A 26,342-nucleotide genomic window follows, 5' to 3' on the forward strand; every position below is an offset into this window, starting at 1 on the left:
TACGAAAATCAAGAAGTTGCTATGTTGCATAATATATGAAAAGAAGAGAAAACAGAACTTTTAAAACGTTTCTCGTTTGTTCTCTTTTGTTTTGTTTCTATTTATCTTAATATCTGAAGTCTGCCTATGTCCATATTTGTGATTATTACTGTTATTATTATGATGATTGGTCCCTCGACAAATTAGATTGTTTTCGTCTCTTGTTCTGCTTCTAAATGCATTTTATTCATAAGCATCCAGAGTCTATAACTAAATACAAATTACCTTGTGTTACACTTAAATAAATTAACTTATGAGATTCATTTTATCTTCAACGCATATATATGACACAGTAATTGAGGTATGATTATCCTTTGTAATTAATTGTGACTTTCATAGCATCACTTCAAACACTTACTGCACAAACGCTCAGTCTGCAGTCAAATCTTTCTGCATTAACAAGTTGTTTTCTTTTTTATTTATTTTTATTCTTTTTTTGTCAATCATTTGGAGATGTGTACATAATAATTTATTCTTGTTCTGCGTTCATAAACAAGCTTATTAAACTATCTACACATTTTGTGTTCCCTTCATTTCTATTCCCCTATTTTCCTCCTGTCCTTCTTTAAAGTCAACTCAATATTTTCAATTACACAGGACCTGTTTTCTTTAAATAATTTAAATATTATGCCAACATTATTGAAAATCGTGTATCGTTGCACTTCTGAAGAAATCCAAATTGTTTCTTCACAGCATTTACGTGCCCATAGGTAGTTTGTGAATAATAATAATAACCTTTGATTGATGACTAGACAGTGTAAAAAGCAACTGTCAACGTCCAGGCTGTCAATACTCCGTGGAACTTGGTATTCAGTGAGGTGAGTATAAAGGATGGTACTACGAAAATTGCACGAATCCAATGCTTGTGGCTTTCAAACTGTTTAGCAAAAATAGCTGCGTGTGGTTGTCGGCAGTGCACCTCGAACGAAAACAGCCTTCTATCCGAAACCATTACAATGACAAATGCTGATAAAAGATGTACTGGAAAGTGTAATCGGACCACATCAAATGGTGCTCACTTAGTCGATGCATAAATTGATGTGGAGTTACCTCAAATAAACTCACATTAGATTGACCTACATGGGCCAGTTGAAGAGGGATGACCTTTAAATAGGTCTGTCAGAAAAAAAGCTCAGAAATGGAAGTTCCTTCCATCCCGCACCCTCTGAATGGCAGCTAGCAGGAAAAGCCTGGAAAACCTAATCTCAACGCTGGGTCTATTTCTGGTAGAAAAAACAACAACCTAACTACCTAAGTTATTGATAATCATCCAGAAACTGATGAAAGTTGATAAATGGGTATAAATGGAGAATGAGAAATGAACCAGTGTTTCTAGAGAAATAGCGGTCCCCTAAACGGAAGCTGAGAAATTGAAGACTGGTCATAGTGATAGGTAAGTTATCTTTCATAGAGTCATTGAGATTGAACCCAAAATCCGTTTAAAGCATGACATCGAGTTCATAAAAGAGCTAATTAACCAGCTAATGCCTTATGATATTTCTGGAGTCACCTTACTAAAGGTTTATATCAGTGTATATGGTAGAGACTTACTTCCCTTCAGTTTATACAACACTCCCCACACACGCTGGACACTGCGACCATCAAAAAACTCAATTTTTTAGTCTACAAAATGAGCTTGATATAAGCAAATCCATGAGACCCGATGAAATAGAATTTAGGTTACTAAAGAATTAGCAAATTTTGTCGCGAACGATGCGGGAGGTTCGATTTTTCAAGGTGGTTACGCAAGTATGTATACTGTTCTCCGGAATGTTGCTTTACTCTCTTCAAAACATATTGGACTTCAACCTCTTTGTTCGCAAACACATACTTTGATAAAACAGCACCGTTTGTATGTAGTTTTGCCCGGGAAAATTATGCCTTTACCACTTGGTTAGTGTCCCCATTATTTGTTATTTAGTTATGTTAGTTTCCACAGTAGTTTCTAGAAACGCAAGTCATGAAAGGAAAATGCCTAAAAGAGTCTCGGACTTCATGTCACGTGTATTCTTCGATAATATGGTAGGCAACTTACATCACTGCTAAATATAATTAGCACTTCTATATTATGTTGGGTCTTGTTCCTTCATTGCTTCTAATTTTTTTTGTCAACTTATTTATTGGGCCAGCCGAGTTGACGGACATACCAGAGGACTATGAGCCACGTCACTGGGAATATCATAAAGTGGGTTATTTTATTCACTTACTCATATTTAGCACCCTATTACGCGCTTCATTGCTAAGTACATGTGCGAACATCCTCAGAAGCTGTATGAATCTTCTTTAGCGGAATTGGATGAGGTTCGATATACTAAGGAGCTAGTGTAAGTCGTTAACTATCATTGTTTGTGCAACTAACGGTGTGAACGAATACTCGTATAATCCTTGGTGTTATTTTTGAACAATCAAATAATATGTAACATTACTAATCTCCAAATATCAAATTCATTATCCCAGTAAAAGTTAAATCATCCTCCAGCCCTAACCATTTCCCTTTTCCTAAGAGTAGTGACTGGAACAATTTGTAACTCCATTCTCCAGAAACATATGTAAAGAAGGGAGTATTGTTGTGGATAAAGATAGTCAAAACATCCAGACTTGTCGGGTTTGTTCCAAGAGCTTTACGGAGTGGCATTTAAGAACCACTAAGGTGTTTAGAGCCTTCCTCCTGTTTACCTAACCAAATGTTGTAATAAAATAATCGGAATACTAGTATCTGTCCACATTTCTTAGAAATATTGTTCACATCTGCTGGGATCACCGAGTAAGTAATTGTGAGGTTAGACGCAGGGTATTAGGTAATGATGGTAAGTCAGTTAATGACTTTGTGAATCTTCATTGACTGAGATGGTTCGGCCATGTGTTACGTATGCCTGAACACCGATTGCCGTGGTGTTGGGGACGGTTGGAAGAAAGTTTGGGGCGACAAAACCAAAATGTGGCATCAGTCCATTAAATCACTAACATCTGGTCTGAACCATTATGGCAGATGAAGACTACTTAGTTGGGTTCCACGCGACTATCGTAACCAATGGCTTGAAACTGGGTGATATGGCTGAGAATCTATCACAATGGTGTAGGTGTATACACTCATTGTCTTCCCCTAAACTGTGAGATTAGAATTACTTTATACATTTCTTTCTACGAAATAATTCTTTCTCCTTATATCAAATCCTTATATGAAATCTGTTTTACTACCATTGAGGTAAATGCCTCTATGAGTTTGACGATCATCTTGTTGTGTTAATGAGGCGTGGCAACTTGGACCGATGCATAATATGTGCCTGGCTCTACGTTGACTGACTGAATTGGGATATTGTATTGTGATTAACTTCGACCAGATGACTAGTCGATCGTAGTCGCTCATCGACCCAAACCACTAATCTTAAGTGGGTATCAGATTATGGTCAGAGACTTATTATTGCTAATACCCAGAATATTCAGTGGGACTATTATGACCATAAGGTGGTTATATAAAACTAGTAATCATGGATGAAAATAAGTGTACACTTCTTCCCGCTTCAATACACCTAGGAGTGCGTATTTATGCAACAGATGATTTCTGCGTATTAGCATTTAGGACGACTATATCAGCCCGTATCCAGATATTCAGTAAACCTTATTTTGTTTTTGATTATCTACATCACAAAGACACCAAAGCCTATTTAGTAGTTTGAGAGCGATCCGGCCAAAACACGTCCTCCCACAGCACCAGTAAAACAATGCGTATAAATGTTTTATGTATGAGATCCCACAAATCTTACACAAGGAATAGAAAATTTGATGTTCAGATAGTGCTAACAAGTTTGGAGTAGCAACTGCATCTGATGAAATGTATACTATTTCACCGCATTTAGGTCACTATTGATAAGAAAAATAGTGTCCCTGAGGCCATCTTTGAGTCTGATGACACAAAAGTTATTAATCTTCGCAGTTAGCTGTCATGACTGTCACTTTTGTGGCTATGGGTCTGCTTAACTGGCTTGTGTTTAGTACTGGAGACTCCAATCCGATGACGTAGAAAAATACTCGTAATGTAGATTTATTTGATCACGTAAGTAAATCAAAATGATGTATGCGTACACTGTCTTTTGTATGATTTGTTTGCATTCAGATTAACCGTCAGGTTTGTATAAATCAAAGTAGTATATAACATTACTTAACTAATCATCTGTTTTTGCTACCCACCACTGCTCACGATCATTACGTAGGCTTTTTATTAACCTACGTTTAAGCTGCCTCCCCTCTTCATCGTGTTCGAAGCTAGAAAGGTTGAGTTTCCGAGCATCTATCAGTTCTGTTGACACCACTGAAATCCACTGGTCTTTCCTTACCTTTTGGTTCAATTTATTAGAAGATTTCATTGCTGTTTCCACAGCTTTTTGGATATCATACCAAGCCACCTCGGGGTGGATATCACATTCAGGGTTGACTAACTAACTTTTTCATCATTGAGTTGAACTTTAAGGTATTTTCTTGGTGTGGCTTTTCCATATCCAGTCAGTAAAAACGTAGAACTTCGTACGTACGTACATCAGTTCGAGTTGCCATACCAAATTAGCACAGAGATGCAGTTGTCCATTCAAATCCCGTAGTGGTAGAGGTAGTAAGAGTATAGGCAGTAATCGGAAAGATTAGTGTTTGGAGACGTTATTTAAAGAGTATAATCCAGTGAAATAAATTTGGAAAGAGAAAAAAAAGACAAGGAGGAATAAGGAGATCAAAATTTGGGAGAACACAAAGAGTGGATGCACCTGCGCCATTGCAAACAATTTTGAGTCATGTCATTCAGGGTCTCTAACCATCGGTTGCTATCATCTCGTGGTCCCCAACCAGGTAGTCTACATCTATCAATATGATTCAGTCTACTTGTCAGTGACTTCATGGATTTGTGCCATGTTTTGGTCTGGCCGCCCCTAGCTTTCTTCCAATTCACTCCTATACCACTGAACATAGCACGTCGAGGCAGTCGGTGGTTGGGCATACCTAACACGTGTCCCATCCATCTCAACTGATGATGTTTCACTACGTCATCGATGGATTTTCCATCCTTACCTAGTAGCCGTTTCCTAACAACTACATTACTTACTCGATAGTCCCAGGATATACGAGCAATGCTTGGAAGACACCTATGGTCAAATACTAGTAACCTACGAATATCCTCTACTCTTACCGGCCATATTTCACTGTCGTGAAATAGGACAGAACGACCTGCTGCGCAGTAAACCCGTCCTTTGGTTGATAGACGGATATCTCGCCTACTCCATAAATGACGCAAGTTGGCAAAAGCTAGTCGAGCCTTCTGTATCCGTGCTGAGATTTCGTCACACACCAGACCACAAGGGCTGATGAGACTCCCGAGATAAGTGAAGCGATCGACACGCTCAATTACTTCACTCCCTATCATTAATTCGGGTGTCGATGCAACCCAATCCTGAAGCAACATTTCGCATTTCGAGGGGAGAATCGCATCCCGACCATGCCTGCATTGTTGCTTAGAGTGGTCAGAAGACTCTGCATTTTGTCAGCGTCTTCACCAAATAGAACTATGTCATCGGCATATTCCAAGTCAACAAGTGAACCTCTCGGTAGAAGTTCAACCTCTGTAAATTTAGATGAGGAAAGTGTAATCTCTAAAAGTACGTCAATGACAAAGTTGAACAAGAATGGAGAGAGTGGACAGCTCTGACGAACACTACTTGAGGTAATCAATTCTGATGACAGTTCACCATAAGCTCTCACTCGACCAGTTGTGTTCGAGTAGAGAGCCTTTACAAGGTTAATGTACTTCTTTGGTACTCCTTTCAGTGACAAACACCGCCATAGAACTTCACAATCGACAGAGTCGAATGCCGCCTTAAGGTCAAGAAATACTACGATTGTGGGGCGTCTGAATGATTGTCTGTGTTCTAGAACCTGACGTAGTGAGAATACCTGGTCTATAAAGTCACGTCCGGGTCGAAAACCAGCCTGATTTTCTCTAGTCTGTTCTTCACGAGCTTTGGTTAGGCGTTGAAGTATTATTGAAGCTAATATTTTAGACACTATATTAGTCAAACTGATTCCTCTGTGATTGTCACAAGAGGACTTTCGTCCTTTCTTATAGACTGGCACACTCAGTGATTGAGACCAGTCAGATGGGATTACGTCCAGTTCCCAAATTCTACCTAAGACCTCAGTTAATCTCACTGCTAATACTGGACCACCATCCTTAAAAATCTCAGGAGTAAACCTGTCAGGGCCTGCCACTCTCCCTCGCTTCAGATTTCCTATAGCTTTTTCAACTTCGTAAAGAGTCGGAGGACCTACATTAACTTGCCATTCAGGTTGACCGGAGATCGTGGGAAACCGAAGTGTGGCTGAAGGCCAGTTGAGCTGATCCCCAAAGTGTTCTGCTCATCGATCCAATCTCCTGGATTGAGAATGTATAATATGTTCATCTTTTTCTGAGATAGATTCGCCTACAGTTGGGTTCCTAATACCGGTTTACTTAACAAGTCTGAACAGTTGTCTGCTGTAGCCTATTGCCGCTGCCTTTTCCATCTCTCTTGCATTCGCTGCTCATCACCGTTCACGATCATTGCGTAGACTTCTTGTCAGCTTGCGCTTAAGCTGACTCCGCTCTTCGTTATGTTCAGATCCAGATGGAATGAGTTTCCGAGCATCTCTCTGTGCGGTAGATACTGCTGAGATCCAGTGCTTCTCACTAACCTCGTGGTTTACCTTAATAGCAGATATCACTGCCCCCGAATGCCCTGGTACGGCCGAGAGTGGGGTGAGTTCGCTCTCCCTCTCGAAATACTCTCACACGGCCACGCGTATACAGCCTCTGCCAGGGAAGTCCTACTCATTGCCTTCTCGTGGCGGGGGTGTTGTTTACGAAAATGAGAGGACGAAAAGCGAATGTCCGGCGCTTTAACCGGATCACAAACCAATGGTGCACATGGGCTCCAGTATCCTGCGGGAACGAATGGCGTATGAACCAATCTTTGGTCACCGGCTACCATGGGATTGCATCTCCTTACGATGCTCCACTGCCTTGTGGGTTAGACCTTTAGGTCAAAGGCTCGGGGAGTGGCCCCTAAGATAACCACCTGCTTCGGTTTGGGCACCCGGGCAGTATCACAGCCCACACACAAACGATGAACTCTATGTCTATGGCAACTACTTTTCTCGCTCCGAAAAACAATCAATCGATTCAAATAATTATCATTACTATTATTGTCATTGTTATTATTATTATTATTATTATCATTATTATTATTATTATTATTATTTTCCACATTATTCACCCTCTTTTATACTTATACAGCGGCTCGTCTTTGGTGGAAATCCGACTGTATCTAAACGTTCTCGAGTCACTGTCCGGTCGAAAATTGTATGTTACCATCGAATATGAGTACTGAAGCAGTTTTTCTGAAACCACGTGCGCCATTCAAACTGGCTGCCTTCAACGTTCGCACACTTATGCAGGTTGGTCAACAGATAGGGCTGGCTATGTCTTTGGAAAGTCCTAATATCGATGTCTGCTGTCTATCCGAGACCCGTATTCAAGACTCTGGTGAAGTACTACAAATTCGCTCTCCATCTGTCACTTCAAAAGCTTGTTTTACGTGCGCTTATCCGGGGACCCTGTGGCATCTTCGTCTGGTCTTGCTGGCGTTGGTGTCGCACTAAGCGCTAGAGCTGAGGCAGCACTAGTCGATTGGATCCCCATTAACAGTCGGTTATGTGCTGTCAGATTAGAAAGTTCCATCAAAGTGAGAAGAAATCGGCGTGAGAAACGATGTCTTTTCGTCGTCTCCGCCTATGCCCCGACAGATTGCAGCCCGGATGCAATCAAGGATGAGTTTTACCACCAGTTAACTGTTCTTCTCCAGAAAGTGCATTCGACAGATATTGTAGTACTAGCCGGAGACTTGAATGCTCAGGTCGGGCGTCTAGGCACAGAAGAGAGTCGTTTAGGTGGCCGATGGGGACTCGTTGGTCGCAGGTCAGATAACGGGGACCGTCTACTGCAACTTTGCACAGACCACAACCTGTTTCTGGCTAGCACTAACTTTCGGCACAGTCATCGCCGACGTGCCACCTGACGTCCTCCCTCTGCATCCCAAGCCCGGACTCAGATTGATCACATCGCGATCAGCTACCGCTGGCGTGGTTGTGTAAAAGACTGCCGCTCCTTTTGGAGTACCTATCTGGACTCTGATCATGCTCTGGTCTGCGCCAATCTTGCCTTACTTTTCAGTGGACAACGAAGTGACTACCACCAAAAGATTGATGTTAGCAAGCTGGTTGCAACTTCTGTTGCAAGTAAGTATCGAACCGAGCTAGCCTCTAGGCTAGCTACTACTCCACCGAAAAGTATAGATGAGCATTGGTTGCAATTGCATGACGCCATGAAAATGGCGGGAACAGTCAGTTGTGGGTTTGCGAAACGTCCCGCTTTTAAGCACTGGGTTTCTTCTGGTTCCTTACAACTCATTGAAGCCCGTCGGTCTACTCCGGGTGACCGTGAGTTTGACCATAAACGAAGGAAGTTACGTAAGGAAATTGGGCAAAGCTTGCGTAAGGACCGAGAAGCCTGGTGGTCGAAGCGTGCTAATGAGCTGGAAGCAGCAGCTGCATCTGGTAACTACCGGAAGCTCTTCCAGCTCATCCGAGCCACTGGCAGCAAGAAGTCTGGTGTGAGTGAAACAATCTGCGAGGATGATGGGATGCCAATCACTAACATCCATCGACGTCTTGGACGATGGGCCGAATCTTTCGAAGGGCAGTTCAACTGGCCTGCTGCTCCGGCAACATCGGTCAGACTGTCCTGCCCTCCATGGCCGGTGACGACTGATCCACCAAACGAGGAGGAAGTCCGCAAGGAACTCCAACTCTTGAAGCGTTACAAATCACCTGGCCCAGATGACTTACCTCCGGCTCTTTTTAAAGATGGTGGTGACTTTTTGACTAAGGAATTGACGACGTTGTTTAAAAAGGTTTGGGTGTTAGAGAGTGTACCAACGTCATGGAATGAGTCGATAGTTGTCCCTATCTTTAAAAAGGGTTCACGTCGTTCCTGTAAAAACTATCGAGGGATAAGTCTACTTCCGATTGCGTCCAAGCTATTGGCTTCCGTCATACTTCGTAGGTTGTTCAAAACTAGAGAAAGATTGACTCGCGAGGAGCAGGCTGGGTTTCGTTCTGGTCGAGGATGTATTGGTCATATCTTCACCCTCCGCCAAATGTTAGAACATTGCCATTCTTATCAAAGGCCAACGATCGTAGTATTTCTTGACATCACGTCTGCCTTCGATTCGTTGGACAGGACTGTTCTCTGGGATTGTCTATTGAAGAACGGTGTGCCTGAGAAGTTTATTAACATCCTAAAAGCCCTATATACAAACACCTCAGGCAGAGTGAGGGCATACAACCACCTCTCTCCATTGTTCCATTCGAGTAGTGGGGTTAGGCAGGGTTGCCCAATCTCACCATTCCTCTTCAACTTTGCCATCGATGACATTCTGGAAACAGCTCTGATGGATGTAAATAATGGCGGTGTGGATCTGTTGCCTGGAGAAAGACTTCTCGACCTTGAGTATGCGGACGATATTGTCTTACTGTGCGATAATGCCCAAGGCATGCAATCCGCACTTAATCAGTTGGCAATCAGTGTCCGTAGGTATGGTATGTGCTTTGCACCTTCGAAGTGCAAAGTAATTCTACAAGACTGGTAGGATTCCAATCCTGTACTCACCCTGGATGGTGAGCAGATAGACGTAGTCGAGGAGTTCGTGTATCTGGGTAGCTGCATAAGTGCTGGTGGGGGTGTGAGTGATGAGATCAATGCACGTATAGTGAAAGCCAGAGCGGCTTATGCCAATCTGGGCCATCTTTGGCGCCTTCGTGATGTTAGTCTGGCTGTAAAAGGTCGGATCTACAACGCGTCGGTGAGATCAGTTCTGCTCTATGCTTGTGAAACCTGGCCTCCGAGTTGAGGACGTTAGACGACTTTCTGTGTTCGATCATCGCTGTCTCCGAAGGATTGCTGACATTCAGTGGCAACACCATGTCAGTAATGCAGAGGTTCGGCATCGTGTGTTCGGGCACAGAGATGATAATTCAATTGGTGTCACCATCTTGAAACACCGACTTCGGTGGCTTGGACATGTTCTATGAATGTCGTCCCAGAGAATTCCACGTCGTGCATTATTTGCCGACTCTGGGACTGGTTGGAAGAAGCGGAGAGGTGGTCAGTGCATGACATGGTGTCGTGGTATGAAAGAAAGCTGCAAAGGACTGGCTTGTGTCGGTCCTTCACGACTCCCTGGTTGGGGTCCGAGAGATGGTGCTACACAGTGGCTAGAGACGTTATCAAATATGGCTCAGAATAGAAGCCAGTGGCGATCCTGCTGTAACCTTCTTTTACTTTCTTCATAAAAAGTGGTAGTGTTTCCCTTACCTGAAAGATTTCTTCCGATTGTACCTTTGCGTTCCCTGTTTACTAGCACATTACCTTACACCAATCTCTTCGTTATTGTTCTCTCTTTTTTTGTGCTCCTTAGCTTCTTCTTTTTTTCTTTCTTTGTATTCCTCTTCGAATATTCATTGTTCTGTGTGGCGCATATATATTGGCGCTCTCTTGTACCAATATTCATGTGTCCAAATAATAAATAATAATAATAATAAGATATCACTGCTGTTTCCACAGTTTTTCGGAAGTCATTCCATGCTGCCTCGTGGTGGACATCACTTACATGGCTGCCTAACTGTTTTTCCAGTTGTTCCTGAAATATACTCTTAGCTTGACTATCATTAGGTAGGACCCTAAGAGATTTCCCTGAAGCGTTTTTCCTACGTCCAGTGAGACACAGACAAATATCCATATCCAGTAATGCTCAAACAAATACGTGCTCGAACCACAGTATAATCCGTGTATAAACATATTTTCCAGAATGAACGACAGTCTTCTATCGAGCCCCTTCAACGATGGTTAATGACAATGTAGTCTGAGTTAGTTGTGAAGGTCGCCACGTTAGACGATGTTTTCCTTGTGTTTAATGTTGGTGTTTGGCGGAAGTAGGCGGTTGTCTGGCTATATTTGTAGCAGACGGTCGTCATTATCTATTCACTGAGCCTCAACACCGTAGGATCCGCTTAAGTGCTTCTCAGTTTGGTCTATTTTACCTACTTGAGCATTAAAATCACCTGACAGTATTGCTACATCAGTGCGTTTAGGTTTTTGAAAGAGGTTGAACAACTCCCTATAAAATTTATCTTTAACTTTATCCGAGCTGCAGTCAGCGTGAGCGTAGGCAAAGACAACGAAAAAGCAACAGCGTGTGCCCTTGTGTTTCCGAGTTCTTATTGTCCCGTTTAGTCGGACAGCACAAAAGCAACTGTGTATTGGGATTCTGTCTAACAGCCTGTTATAATTTAGAACTTAATGTTATACCTACACTAACGAGGCCGTGAGAAGTAGCAGCGGGGACTTCAGATATTCGAAGAGTAAATCGTATCCGTTCTTTATAGTGGCAAGTTGAGGTCAAATGAATGACTATATTTGGACCCTGTATGCGCGTTTCGGAGACATAGCGTACGTCAGTGATTGGATATTTAGAGTCTTAACTAAGAAAGCCTATTGTCTTATCTGACACAACGTTCGGACACTAAAAGCTCCAACATGTAGTTCGGAGCCTGGTTTCAGGAGACCAAGAATAACACTTCATGAACTCGAATCATTAACATTGGTGGCACATGGCGATAAAGATAATTGAGGAGGGTTATTCGTGAGGATGAAGGAATTTTCATGAGGTGTGGGAGGGATTCGATCACGAACAAGATTATCTCGGGTGCTGATAAAGGTATGGGGGCGGTTTCTCACGTCGTGGAAGGATATTTCCTCTTGAGGAACTTGAAAAATAAGCTAAATTTGTGGTGGTCTTGGCGACCCGGGTGAGTGACTGCAGAGTCCAAAGGACAATTGCTTGAGGCCGGTTGCGCATGGCCTTCTTATGGGACGTTTTTGATGTGTTATTTCCGCTCTTCAAAAGGCCTTATAATCGGAGACAGAAATCCATCGGGTAAGGTGAGATGTGACATTTTCAGGGTCGACCACTCCTAACCCCTTCCTTCTTTTGTGAGAAGGCATCATCGACGAAAGGTTCTGGTTGTTCAAGGAAAACAACTCACTGCTGTCACACACACCTCTACAGTCAGCAGTACGACTTTGCCCTCGGGCCTTGGGTTGCCGCTTTTAATCTTACCGTTCTCAAACTGACCAGCATGGGATAGTAGGACTTAAACGAACAATTATTCCGACCAATATGGCTCGATTGAGTCATCACAGTGGACAAGCTCGACCACCAACTCATGCTAGCAGTGTAGTGAAGGAGAACACAGGTGAAGACAACCGAATGATATTTAGCGCAAAATTACAGAATTATTTGGTAAAATAGAAAAACCATACTATAATACTTAATTTGAAAAATGTTCAATAATTGTCTCGAAATTCGTTGTTCTTGCATTTCCATACCACAGCAGCAACTGTCGTGTGTGAGAATAGTCTAGAACAAATGTCAAGACATTCAAACCAAAATATAGCATCAGTCCATTAAGTCATGTTAATAGGTACAGACTACCTGGTTGCGGTCCGCGTGATTATCGCAACCAATGGTTAGGGACTTTGAATGACGTGGCTCAAAATCGTTTGCAGTGGCGCAGGTGCATCCATTCTTTATCTTCCCTCGAATCCTGAGATTTTGAATTCCCCAAATTTTTTTATTGCACTGATTTATATTTTCTTCTCTTATCGTATCTTTTATCCCGAATCGTTTTTATTAGCACTGATACTGATACTACCTCTACTATTCTGAGACTTGACCTAATCATTCCATCTCTCTGTGTTTATGGAGTATGGCAAGTTGAACCTATGTACATACGTACGGGTTCTACTTTGTGAATGACCGACCCTCTAACAGTTCAACTGGCTTATGGTTACCCTCTACCACTAATAAACCTTCATGGCACATTGACGGAAGTCTCTCAACTATTGATGAATTTGAGAATCCTAAAGGTAGTCTAAAACTGTGGATAACAAACTGTCCTTATGGATTGACGCAAAAGGTGATGAAGGAATGTGATCCAGTTTTAACTGTTAAACTGACAGAGATATTAGGTAGAATCTGGAATATGAACGCAATCCCATCTAAGTGATCTCAATCGTTGATCGTTCCAGTTTCTAAGAAAGGAAAAAGAAGGGACATCAGCTACATGAGACATCACAATTCTTCTATATGATGACTCAGGAGAGATTTCAAATATTCTAAGTGCTTTTCTTATGATTGATGTTGTTTTTAGTAAACGTTAGGTGTATGACTGAAGAGTTCAAGCTGTTTTGTTGTTACACTGCATTCCCCTTGTCAAGTTTTTCTCAACCATTACTGCTATCATTTTTGGTTCATCACTCTTCATTTCTTTTTTGACTTCCTGTCACTTCACGAATAGGAAGTAGCAAATTGAATCAATAGACATTTGCGCTAGATTGTATCTTATTTATTTGTGTTCTCGTTCAAGAATTTTTTTACACTTAGTATGAGTCAAACTAGTAATGTCTGTAGTCGAGTTCGATAAAACTATGTATCATTTTCATTTTCACCTTTTTCTTAGTGATGAAGAAAGATGGTTTCGTAAGTCTCAACTTGAAAAAGGTGACTTTCGTGCTTGGTATTTCGTCCCAGTTAATCCAACTGGTATTAATCGCTCATTTGAAAGACTCATGAAAGATCAAGAGGCTGGCCAACTAGTTAGTCGTTGATTATAAAACTCACTTCAGACTAATACTTTGTATTATCTTTCATCTAAATGGAGTTTGTTTTAATCCTAGATTAAATGTTATGAAAAACTTTTGTTATTCATTCATTAATAAAAAATTTAATGTATTTACATGTTTTTGACAATTAGTTCCTAATATCAAGTTCAAACTGGATAACTAAACTTTGATTAAAACGGTTTTTATTGTCACCGAGAATTCGGAGAATCATTTTGAGTTATAATAGTCCAACTAATCGTCAAAGTTTTGTCTTTCAGATGTATATTAAAGCAGGATAATCTCATCTTCATAAAGACTTTTCAGTTGGTAATCATTTTAACACTAAAAAGATGGTAAATGCAGTTCAACCATCTTGGAGCCTGACACAGACTGGTTGTGGTTCTGGAAGAAATATGTATTTAAAAAGTAAAAAGTGTGTATATGCTACTGTGTTGTAGTGAATATACGATTTAGAGTAAATACTAAGACGAGCACGTCGATTATATTAACTATTGATAAGATGTTTATTTTTTATTGCGTAATGCATTATTTCGAATTGAATTTAAGTACATGCTTTCAGTTTATAAATATTTACCACCATTTGGTAATCAGTTCACAAGCAACTAATATTACATTTGTAGTAAAAACCATCTCAATGTTTACTAGAATCTCTCGTATAAACCACAGCTTTAGGATCTGTTAAATATATATGGTTTCTTCGTCAGCTAAGGGGTAGCAGATCTATGTGTAATGAGTTGTTTCACTCCTGAAGACAACAGCCATCGTGATATTTTTAGTTGTTTCTTGGTCTGATGGTCCTAATTTAGGAGTCTGAGGATTAAAGAGAGCAAGAACAAAGATTGGTGCAGAATAATATGAATTCATTTTATTTCGTTAGTTTCTCATCAACTGCGTACAACTTAAAATATTTGAAAATCAATGTTATTGCAGATATTGACCTTCTTATACATACGAGGGTGATTCAAGATGAATATATGCATTATGGTGTAGCGAAGATTTCAATAGAGTTAATAAGGTCATGAAAATTATTTGTTTCGGATAGAAAAAGTTTGAGACGGAAAGTTCCAGAACATTGAAATAGTGATTAGAACTCATGGAGTTAACAAACATTAGGTGATTGTGCAATGAAGCAACTGAAAGCAGAATAATAGTAATAAAGAAAGAATATGAATTAAAGAAAAATGACAATGATGTAGTTTAAAATTTTGAAAGAGTTGAAATGATGAATGACGTAATAAATAAAAAGGGTTTAATGTTACCAGACAAAGAAAGATTTATTAGTCTCTTTTTGGATACACAGATCTGGTTTTAGACATTTGATTTCTATCGCTTCAGCAAATTTCAAAAGATTGGAGTTTGATTGTTTGTTAGTCACCTTGAAAGACTTTAGTGCATCGACGTGATCTCCTGTGTCAAGGAGATTTCTTGCGATGGCACTGCTGAATGCTTCTAATCCATTTGATCTTAAACTTCCCGGAATATGTTCTTTGAATCAGACGTAGGCTCTCCTTTCTGTCCTACTAATGTAACTGCTGTGGCAGATGCATGTAAATTTGTATACACAGTTGGTGGTTACATGAAAGGGACACCTATCGACCTTTGATTGTGTTATTCGAATTGTTGGGTGGCTACTGAGTGAACAGTTGAATATAATAGTGGACTATATTTTATATTAAATTACACTAACCTCAGTTTTTTTTTAAAATTGTATTGTAACTTGGCTACCATGCACAAAAACTTTACGGCCTAAGAACTGTACTTTTATTTATTTATTTATTAGGATTTTGTATCTCGGTAAATTTCATCAATTAGAAATGCTGAATCAAGAGAGGTGGCGAGACTCTAATTTAGGGACGAGCCAATCAGAAGCGTTCGAGCAATTTCAATTATTAGCCAATCAGAAAACAGTTAGTATAAAGTGAAAATATATTATAAGAAAGTAATGAATTACAGTGGATATTCTTCTTTTACATGATTTAAAAACTTGTTAAGGTTTGATAAAGGTTCAGAAGTTCTGAATGCATAATGCATATGGTATAGAAACTCGTCCATAGGGTTAGGGTTGTAGCCTCTCAATAAACACCCTTTCTCTAAAATCCGTTGTAAACCGATCGTATGTTAGCATCACGTGTTGAACTTGGCTCCGTGAACTTGAAATTGCTCAAACGCTTCTGATTCGCTCGTCCCTAAATTACAATCTCGCCACCCTAACCCTATGGACGAGTTTCTATACCATATGCATTATGCATTCAGAACCTCTGAACCTATATCAAACCTTAACAAGTTTTTAAATCATGTAAAAGAAGAATATCCACTGTAATTCATTACTTTCTTATAATATATTTTCACTTTATACTAACTGTCTTCTGATTGGCCAATAATTGTCAAGGTCATTTACGATTCGTTCAAAGGTCGTCCCTAAATTAGAGTCTCGCCAAAAAAACTATTCCATTCATAAAACAAACATGAATATATTTTCGAATATTTAAGTAATTATCTCGAACATCTGAGAAAAACCACTCATATTTACATCCTTCTTATGTTCGCTTTGATATATGGAATGACTCACTGAATCTTTAGTAGTTTTTATGCTCATGAAATGTTAACTAATTTGTTTGTTATTTACTGTTGTGGACGTATCGTCATGATTTTCACTAGTTCAGAATTTTATGCTTAACTTATCTGATTTAGAATAATAATGATAAAACTGGGTAAGATCAAATTTTTTATTCTTGTACTCCGTTATACGATATTTTTAAGTCATGGCACTTAAAAATCTTTTTCAATAAGATTTCAGAGTTATACAATTCTGGAAAATACCACTTAAAACATTTGGTTTAGATTGTTTCCAGTTTCTGTGTAAGTCCTATGGAGATTATTTCTTTTTACAGTAGTGATGGAGTTACAGTTGTGAGAGGTAAACGTTCACATGTTATACTATTCGTAGATATTTTAAGAAGTATCATATGGTTAACAATTTTTTACCTCCACTTTTGCTATATGAAGCATCCACGAGCTGCAGATTATTATTATTTTTATTCAAAATAGATGTAACAAGATCTGAAGCAATTTTCTAACGTTTTTGCAAGCAGCTTCACCGACGTTTGCATTATTATTATTAATTAATTAAAAAAACTAACCATTGAATTCCGTATGTTTACATACGGAACAATCTTGATCGACAACCTTTATGGAACAAATAGGATCACTTCTAATTTACTGAATTTAGAAACAGTAAAAACTAAAAAACAGACTAAAGGAAATGAAGTCTCGAATCTTGTTTTTAGAGAGTAATTTATTGATGAACAAGTGTATGTGTCTTTACATTACAGATACTTAACTAGTTAATAATAACATTTCAACGGAGTCTCGATCTTATTTCCAATAGGCACCATTTTTCTTAAATTCAGTACAGTATGTTTGAAATATAACAAATACTATACACTACTTAAGGATTTAAACCAGGAGAAAAACAGTTTGTCTTTCGTTGGTTTTTTCTCAAATCGTATCAGCTCATAGTTAAAAAATATATTTACCTTACCCAAATGCCTGGAACATTGTTGTTAAGGAAAATATTTCATGGTTTAGTTTTTAAAAAGCAGATCATATTTGTATCATAATTTAACACCAGTCTTTATCAATGAAAGCCTCGAAACATATGGGTGTAGAACTCTCGCTTTCGGAACTGTGACCAGCATATCAGAGAATAAATGTCAGTAGAAATAGACGAATTATTTGCAATTAGAAGTGACAACTGTTGGTTATTACGGATAAAATGTGCAGTGTGCAATTGTTTAGGTCCACACACTAAACATTCCGAGGTGACTTCAGTGCACTTACTTAGCAAACTGTTACTTTTCTCAATAATTTCTATGTTACTCATAGGTGACTTAAAGTTTGGTTAGGTTCTTGAGACTGCCGTCTTCACCAGCCGACATTTATCGAAGTTCAAAACTTCGTCGTGCATTCTAGTTTAGTTGGAGACATGCCATAAAATCAGCTAACTTGGTTTGGAATTTCATTTTTGATTACGTAACTGCTCATGATTATTGTTGAAATGGTACGAATATTTTCGATCACGTGAATGTGTTTTTATTTTTATAGAATCCCCATTGTTGGATTATTACAAAAGCCAATAGGGATTATTTCTTAAGATTAATCTGTTAGTAGTCCAAGGCAAAAAAATGTAATTCCAGGTAACCGGATCTACTTATGGAGTTGGTTCATAATCATGCGTTTTCTGGTGTAGGCGGGATCTTATTTTCACTTGAAATCTAGTATTTTTAGTGTCTTAAAACCCCATACAAATAGAGTTTTATTCTTTCTACATGTTTATTTCTACGTTTCTATTTGTTAGATTTCGGAAAACACTCAAAATTAAAAATGCTTAGATGATTAACTATCACCACTAGTTTATCTAGCATTGGAGTGGCGAAATCATGTTGTAAGTTAGCTGTCTAAAAATTTTAGCGGAACAATGTTTTATGGTTTTAAAATCTCAGATGCATTTTTTATTATGGCAGCATACATGACTCGGAAACACGGTAGGTTCCACATGACAACAAAGGAAGAATCCAATAGTAATTATTTTAAATGATATTTCTATGATAAGGTCCTCATGAAGTGTGGCTAAACAAAATACTTGGAAAAAATGGGATAGTTTATAATTTAGGAAGGAAGAGTGTATTTGTAAAATTTCAGCGAATGAATTCGAGGTAAATCCAACGTTTCCACCACTATTTTGTCTATATCCAGATTCTTGGAGTTGTTTCCAATCTCGTACAGGTGGATACAGACTACCTGGTTGCGGTCCGCGTGATTATCGCAACCAATGGTTAGGGACTTTGAATGACGTGGCTCAAAATCGTTTGCAGTGGCGCAGGTGCATCCATTCTTTATCTTCCATCGAATCCTGAGATTTTGAATTCCCCAAATTTTTTTATTGCACTGATTTATATTTTCTTCTCTTATCGTATCTTTTATCCCGAATCGTTTTTATTAGCACTGATACTGATACTACCTCTACTATTCTGAGACTTGACCTAATCATTCCATCTCTCTGTGTTTATGGAGTATGGCAAGTTGAACCTATGTACATACGTACGGGTTCTACTTTGTGAATGACCGACCCTCTAACAGTTCAACTGGCTTATGGTTACCCTCTACCACTAATAAACCTTCATGGCACATTGACGGAAGTCTCTCAACTATTGATGAATTTGAGAATCCTAAAGGTAGTCTAAAACTGTGGATAACAAACTGTCCTTATGGATTGACGCAAAAGGTGATGAAGGAATGTGATCCAGTTTTAACTGTTAAACTGACAGAGATATTAGGTAGAATCTGGAATATGAACGCAATCCCATCTAAGTGATCTCAATCGTTGATCGTTCCAGTTTCTAAGAAAGGAAAAATACTGTTGTAACTTTCACGGAGGTTTTAGTTTGACTAAAGTAAATATTAACTTCCATGACCATCGGACACCTAGCTAGTGTCTGCGAAGAGTGAATGTGGGAAAACCAGGATTGTTTGAGACCTGGACGTGGTTGTATTAACCAAATATTCATCCTTCTTCAGGTTTTAGAAAAGTAAATATACTGACTGCGGAATATTGTTCCACTCTTTATCTTCCTCTCGATCTTGAATTCCAGTATTCATTAATACATTCATATATTTTTTGAGGGAATACTTCAAGGATTTTTTTTAAAGGTTTTTCAAACAATCAACAAATATCATACACATAGTTCCTTTTATCATTTCGAAAAGAGCAAGAACAAAAATTCTAGCAGTATAGGATAAATTCATGTAAGTAATTTAAACCCATTATGTGATTATAATTTTAAATATCACAAGTTATAAGTAGCTGACGAGGACTTACAAAGTAAAAATGAATTCATGCTATTCTCCTAGAATCTTTATTCTTACTCTTTTTAAAATCAACAAATAATCTTGAGATTTAACAGTTAATAATGTAACCTTTTAACTTCATATTTCACATATTCTAAGATGTATGTAAATAAATGAAACACATTGGAAATAGAATGTTTTACTTGTAATAATTCACATTATTGTAGTACATTTCTCCTCAAAGACTACCAATTACTTTTACACATTTTTAAAATTACAAAAATAATAATTTTTATTAATAACTAAAATCTTATTCATTTGAATAGTTGCATGTAATTAAAAAACATATTAGAACATGATAGTCTTTAGAATAAACTTCCATTTGTTGAGAACAAAATTGAAGACATATTCGTAGTGATAGTAAATAAAGAATTCAAATCATAATAAATGGATTACAAGCATAAGTACTTACTTTAGATGGTAACTAATAAATTGTGATAAAAATATATTAAATATTGAGATGGTGGAGAAGATTTGTAGCTCAGGTGGATGATTTTGATGGAGTTTTGTTCTCTGAGCTGAATGGTTTGGTCGTGGAGCTTTCATCGTTCTTCTGAACGACATCATCAGCACAAACTTCAGATAGAAGTGAAGTGTTCGAATTTCTCCATATGCGTTTCACAGTGTGTTCTGTACACCTCGACGTTGATTGGTTCTTATTGACCTTAAGGTTAGAACACGCTGTGAAACACATATGGAGAAATTCGAACACTTCACTTCTATCTGAAGTTTGTGCTGATGATGTCGTTCAGAAGAACGATGAAAGCTCCACGACCAAACCATTCAGCTCAGAGAACAGAACTCCATCAAAATATATTAAATACAATAGACAATACAATTTTACGTTTTACATATATAGTATGAAAAAACATGGCATACATTTACACTTCAGTTTTATAAGGTTAATAACCTATCTTTCTAGTAATGTAAGATGAATAAGTCCAGTACCATTCATAGTCGTTGTTTAAATAATGTAAAAAGTGTTTAGTGTCATTTCTCATAAAGAAATTGTGGATGGGTACTGCTGAGTATTTCGACAACAGGACAAAACGACCATTCAGTGCTTCCAGGTTTTCCATGGTGGTCTAGCTTCAATTGACTCATGATCTCAACTACTAGAATTATTGTTTATTTAAGTTAAATAGAACTTATAGAATACCATAGAGTATAAATGACAGGAATAGTTTTTTTGTAAAATAAGTATACCAAAAAACTAAGTTACTGTACGATGAAAATTTAGTTTGAAATAATCAACTTACGGTGATTTTCATCTGATCTAAGCATTTCATGCAGTTGCTTCCCTTAACGAGTTTTATAATTCAAGCCAGAACAATAAGTGAAGTAGAATCATATGAATTCGTAATTTCTCATCAGCCGCTTACAACTATATACGTGTTCAAGTATAACATAGAATGAATCAATCAAAATTAATGACGGAAGGAATTCGAGTAACAAAGATTATAAGTTATGACCTTATTAAATCTGTTCACAAGAAGTTGTAAGGAATTCAAAAACACAGGATGGGAATGAGACAGTGATCAAATCAAATCCGGAAATAGATAAGATTGATTACATGGTAGTTAATGTAATTATATTTTTCATAATGCACAGTGCAAACAGCAATAGTAGTCATAATAAACTACTGTATTTATCATTTATGTTATGCTTCAAATCATAGTAAAACTGAATGATGGAAAACTCTCCGAAAAAAAATTTAACCAATAATATACTTTAATTTCAGTGTCCAATCATAAAAGATTAAGACTAAATTCCATTTGAATACTGAAATGTTTTCATTATCTAGTAATTGCTAAATGAATTATCCAATAATTTAGCTATCAAATGATGAAAGCTTAATCCATTTTTAAAATATAATAAATAAAATATCTTGATATATATATCTTAGTATTCATTTGTCACATATGTCACTTAACAAATTATATTTCACTAAGAAAACAGAAAAAAAGGACTTTCACTTTCAACAAACATTTACCTTGGATACTCAAAGTTCACTAACTTGAATGTATATGTATCTTAAATAAACGCTAATCAATCATTTAAAATGTAAAACAATATGTTAATAGTTCCAATATTGTTGTAAATATCAAAAATACTTAGTTTCTAATGTTGACGTGGTGTTTTACCCAAAAGTAATCAAATAACAATGAAAAAGATGTTTTTCTGCAAGAAGTTGAAAAATCAGTTACGCCCCAGTTTAGTCGTAAAACAGTTGATTTTTAGTAGCTCTATATTTGACTACAGTTAGATAGTTTCTGTTTGTTATCGAAATATACATTTCGCCAGTTCTCGCATATAATTATCGATTTAACTCGCTTTACTGAATAACAAAATTAAATAAGTCAAATAGGAGAATGGAGTTTGAATACTTATGTTTCATACAATAATTAATCGGAACAGACAGAGAATTACAGCGAAGGAAGCACAGAGGTGAAAGTGAAGCAAAACGAAAGGACGCACAGTGGAGAAGGTGAGTTAACCAATTCAATTTAACCAAGTGTGAATCAATATTTATAGTCAGAGAAAAATCAGTTACAGACATGTAATGTGTAAGATAAGCAATACATGCACACATGGTTATATAAAAGACAGTCAGGATGAATAAGCAATAAATGACAAGGTCAAAGTGTAACTCGAGAAGAATAGTTGAATTGGTTTGATCAGAAGCTCGAATAAGTTATAATGGTTCAACATAATATCAGCCACTATAGATTAATTCAAATGATTTCACTAATGATTAACTTTATTAATTAATTTTAGAGATAAGCATTCAGTAAACTGGCATAAAAATTAATGTGATATAATCAATAATATGCGTAAATAATTGAAGATTAAATAGAAAAGTGCAATTTATCCGTATGGTATAATACTATACTATAAATGATTACATCATAAGATAATATTCAATAGTTCATATTTATTCATTCAAATATATATATTAACACATTAATTACCCATTTTAAACTTTCCTCTGGATCTACTACTGTTTATTTTATCAATATATATTTTATACATTAGAACAAAGAATAAATAAACGAATTCCTACATAAAGACACATGAAAATTCGATTATTATCAATTATAACAATCATTATACAATGCATTCCATCCATCTTATCAGCTACATCGAGTAATCAAAAAGAAAGTTCATCATCTTATTATTATGTGGTACGTTCACCAAAAATTGAAAAACGATCATATACAGAAGATGAAGCATTAACACATCAGAAAGAAAAAACAAAAATTGATACTGCTATTCAAACATATACAAAAACAACAAATACATCCTCTTCACTTTTGTCTCCAGCATCATTATCAATAACACCATCATCATCATCATCATCTTATGGTAATAATGTGAAAAAGAATAATGGTGCATACAATGTTAAACCCAATGTAACTATGAATGCAGAAAGTATATATCAAGATAAAAATTCATTGAAATATGTGAAAACTGTAAAAAAACGTCGAGAAATCAGTGAAGTTATTAAACATATACCAAAACCGACATATAATCAACAATCGAATAAATATACTGATCAGAATAAGAAAACTAATAATTATAATGATAAAAAGGAAACAAAGAATTACAATAATGTTAATAAGAAATACACATATTCTGATAGTAGTAGCAGTAGTAGTAAAAGTAATGACAACAATCATCACAATGATAAAAACTACAATAATAATAATAATTATAACGGTAATAATAATAACTACGACGGTAATGACAATTACAATAACAATGACAATAATTACAATGGTAATAATAACGATCATTACAATAATGGCAATGACAATAACAATGACAATAATTACAATCGTAATAATAAGAATTATTACAATAATGGCAATAACTACAACGGTAATGACAATTACAATAGCAATGACAATAATTACAATGGTAATAATAACGATCATTACAATAATGGCAATAACTACAACGGTAATGACAATTACAATAGCAATGACAATAATTACAATGGTAATAATAACGATCATTACAATAATGGCAATAACTACAACAGTAATGGCAATGATGGTAACAATAACGACTACTATTCACATGATTACATCAAAAACACTGGCAGCTACAATAATGACGTAAAATATAATGCTGAAAATTACAATCGTGATTATACACGCAATGCTTATATATCTGACAATAATGGCCGTAGGAATAATCGAAACTCCAATAGAAATCACATGATTAAAAATACCAAATTTAGCAATTATGCCAACAGATATAATGGTAGGCAACGAAATAATAAAAGATATAATAATAATAATAATAATAATAATAATAATAATAATTACAACAAAGCCTATAATAACCAAAGACGTTATAATGAAAATCGTAATATCGGGAATAATAACAATTACAATCGTAACGGTAATCAAAACAATCAGAATGGTTATCGTGCTTACAAGTACAACTACAATGGTAATAATAATAATAATAACCGGAATAATTTTAATGACAAATCTAATTACAATTACAATAATGATCGTAATAACCACAATAACAAACGGATCAATCACAATGTCAATTATAATATCAATAACAATGACGCTTACAATGGATATGATAATTACAAAACCAACAATCATCCTGAACGTAATATACCTTATCAAAATAACAATAAATATAATAACATTGAAAATAATGTGAATAATGATAATAGTAATAATAATTATCATGATATGTACAATACTAAAGATTATGAAACTAACAGAAATCCTGTTAATTATGGTAGTAGTTATATTAGAAGTAAATTAGGTAAACCAGATTATTCTACTCCTGCAGAAAGAAGTAATGAACAAAATTATCCATCAACGCCAAATACAGCGAATGAACAATCAGACAATCAAGAAAGAAATCAATATGGGAAAGAAAAAGAGAAAGATACAGATTTTAATCCATTAGGACAAGATGATAATCCCATGTCCAGTTTAAATCCTTTTGGTGGTTTGTTCAGTTTAGGACAAATGGGAAATGGAGGGTCAGGTTTTTAAATGTTATGCTAACTAAATGATTAACAATTACTCAAATTCGTGGATATATTGTGACAAAAATATGTTTTATTTTTAAAATATCTTTCTTCAACTGATATCATATAAACAGTTAATAAAAAGCTTATTTATTAAGCTAGATTTTTCCAGTCAAAATGATTCAATATTTGTAATTGAATGTCATCTTTGTATGTTGATCATGTTTTTTTTCTAAGATCTGAAATAGAAGTATGAACTGATTTGATGATTTGAACACTTTTCTCTTAATTCATTCATCATTGATTCGTAATTATGAAAAAGAATTTTAAGTGATAAGTGATAAGAAACCATCCAAATTTATGTTTGGTCTTTTGAACGATTATGAAGAATATACATATTACTTACTTACTTACGCCTGTAACTCCTCGTGAACGAGCATAGGTCGTTCACCAGCATTCTCCATCCAATCCTGTCCTGGGCAATCCTTTCTGGCTCCTTCCAGTTCCTATTCATCCTTTTCATATCTGCTTCTATTTCCCGACGTAATGTGTTCTTTGACCTTCCTCTTTTCCGCTTTCCTTCAGGATTCCGAGTTAGGGCTTGCCTCACGATGAAGTTTGATGATTTGCGCAATGTATGTCCTATCCATTTCCATCGTCGATTTCTAATTTCTTCTTCAGCTGGAAGACGGTTTGTTCTCTCCCACAGAAGACTGTTGTTGATGGTATCCGGCCAATGGATGTTGAGTATCTTGCGTAGACAACCATTTATAAATACTTGTACCTTCTTGATGGTGGTTGTTGTAGTTTTCCAAGTTTCAGCTCCGTACAATGGAACTGCCTTGACGTTGGTATTGAAGATCGTGACTTTGATATTGGTTGTGTATTCAAACAATTCAATATACATGTATAGCCGAAAAAATAATTACTACTTGAACATCTATGCCTGTTAACCCTCGCAGAACAACACACGTCGCCAAACAGCAAACTCTAACTTATCTTGTCCTGGGCATTTCTTTCTAGTCTCTTTCAAGTGCTATTCATTCTTTTGAGATCTGCCTCCGATTCCCAGTAACATGTGTTTTTAGCCTTATTCTTTGAAGATTTCAAGCTAGGACTTCCTGGTGATGAAGTGATTTCCGGTGGTTTCCTCAATGTATCTTCTATCCACTTCCATCGTCTTTTCATAATTTCCTATTCAACTGAAAGCCGATTTGTTCTCCACCACAGTAGGTTGTTGCTGATGGTATCCGACCAACAGACATTAAGTATGTTGCATAGACAACTGTCTATAAATACCTGTACCTTCTTGATGGTGGTTGTAGTAGCTCAGAAAGTTTCGCCCTAGTACAATAAAACTGTCTTGATGTTTGTATTGAAAGTTGTGACTTTGATGTTGGCAGACAGTTGCTTTGAGTTACAGATGCTTTTCAATTGTAGGAACATTTTTCTTGTTTGGCAAATCCATCGCCTCACCTCTATATCAGACCCAACTGATTTATCAGTGATGATGCCCGGGTGCACAAATTTCCCTATCTCTTCCATAGATTTTCCATCAAGTCTGATTGT

General features: G+C 36.8%; 2 protein-coding genes across 2 annotated transcripts; both read left to right on the forward strand.

Annotated features, from left to right (window-relative positions):
- Positions 1 to 1,734: 1,734 nt before the first annotated feature.
- Positions 1,735 to 19,428, forward strand: NDUFB5 (NADH dehydrogenase [ubiquinone] 1 beta subcomplex subunit 5, mitochondrial). Its single transcript, XM_051212302.1, has 6 exons — positions 1,735 to 1,932; positions 1,970 to 2,061; positions 2,096 to 2,224; positions 2,257 to 2,363; positions 13,696 to 16,569; positions 17,963 to 19,428. The coding sequence occupies exons 1-5, from the start codon at positions 1,791 to 1,793 to the stop codon at positions 13,841 to 13,843; spliced, it is 618 nt and encodes a 205-aa protein (XP_051072474.1). The 5' UTR covers positions 1,735 to 1,790; the 3' UTR covers positions 13,844 to 16,569; positions 17,963 to 19,428.
- A 3,411-nt stretch (positions 19,429 to 22,839) lies between these two features.
- On the forward strand, positions 22,840 to 25,041 carry WC2_6 (blue light receptor; the record flags this gene model as incomplete). The annotated part of the gene is made up of 1 exon (XM_035734342.2): positions 22,840 to 25,041. One exon carries the CDS (start codon positions 22,840 to 22,842, stop codon positions 24,796 to 24,798), a length of 1,959 nt encoding a protein of 652 aa, XP_035587872.2. The 3' UTR covers positions 24,799 to 25,041.
- Between the last annotated feature and the right edge of the window lie 1,301 nt (positions 25,042 to 26,342).

The sequence above is a fragment of the Schistosoma haematobium genome, chromosome ZW (assembly GCF_000699445.3).
Source record: "Schistosoma haematobium chromosome ZW, whole genome shotgun sequence".
In the NCBI taxonomy this organism is placed as follows: domain Eukaryota; kingdom Metazoa; phylum Platyhelminthes; class Trematoda; order Strigeidida; family Schistosomatidae; genus Schistosoma; species Schistosoma haematobium.

Bases quoted from the DNA above. Each gene is read 5' to 3' on its own strand.
- NDUFB5 (XM_051212302.1), top strand. From the start codon at position 1,791: ATGTATACTGTTCTCCGGAATGTTGCTTTACTCTCTTCAAAACATATT. The intron at 2,062-2,095 runs GTAGGCAACTTA...AAATATAATTAG, and splicing joins GTGTATTCTTCGATAATATG to CACTTCTATATTATGTTGGG. The intron at 2,225-2,256 runs GTGGGTTATTTT...ACTCATATTTAG, and splicing joins GTCACTGGGAATATCATAAA to CACCCTATTACGCGCTTCAT.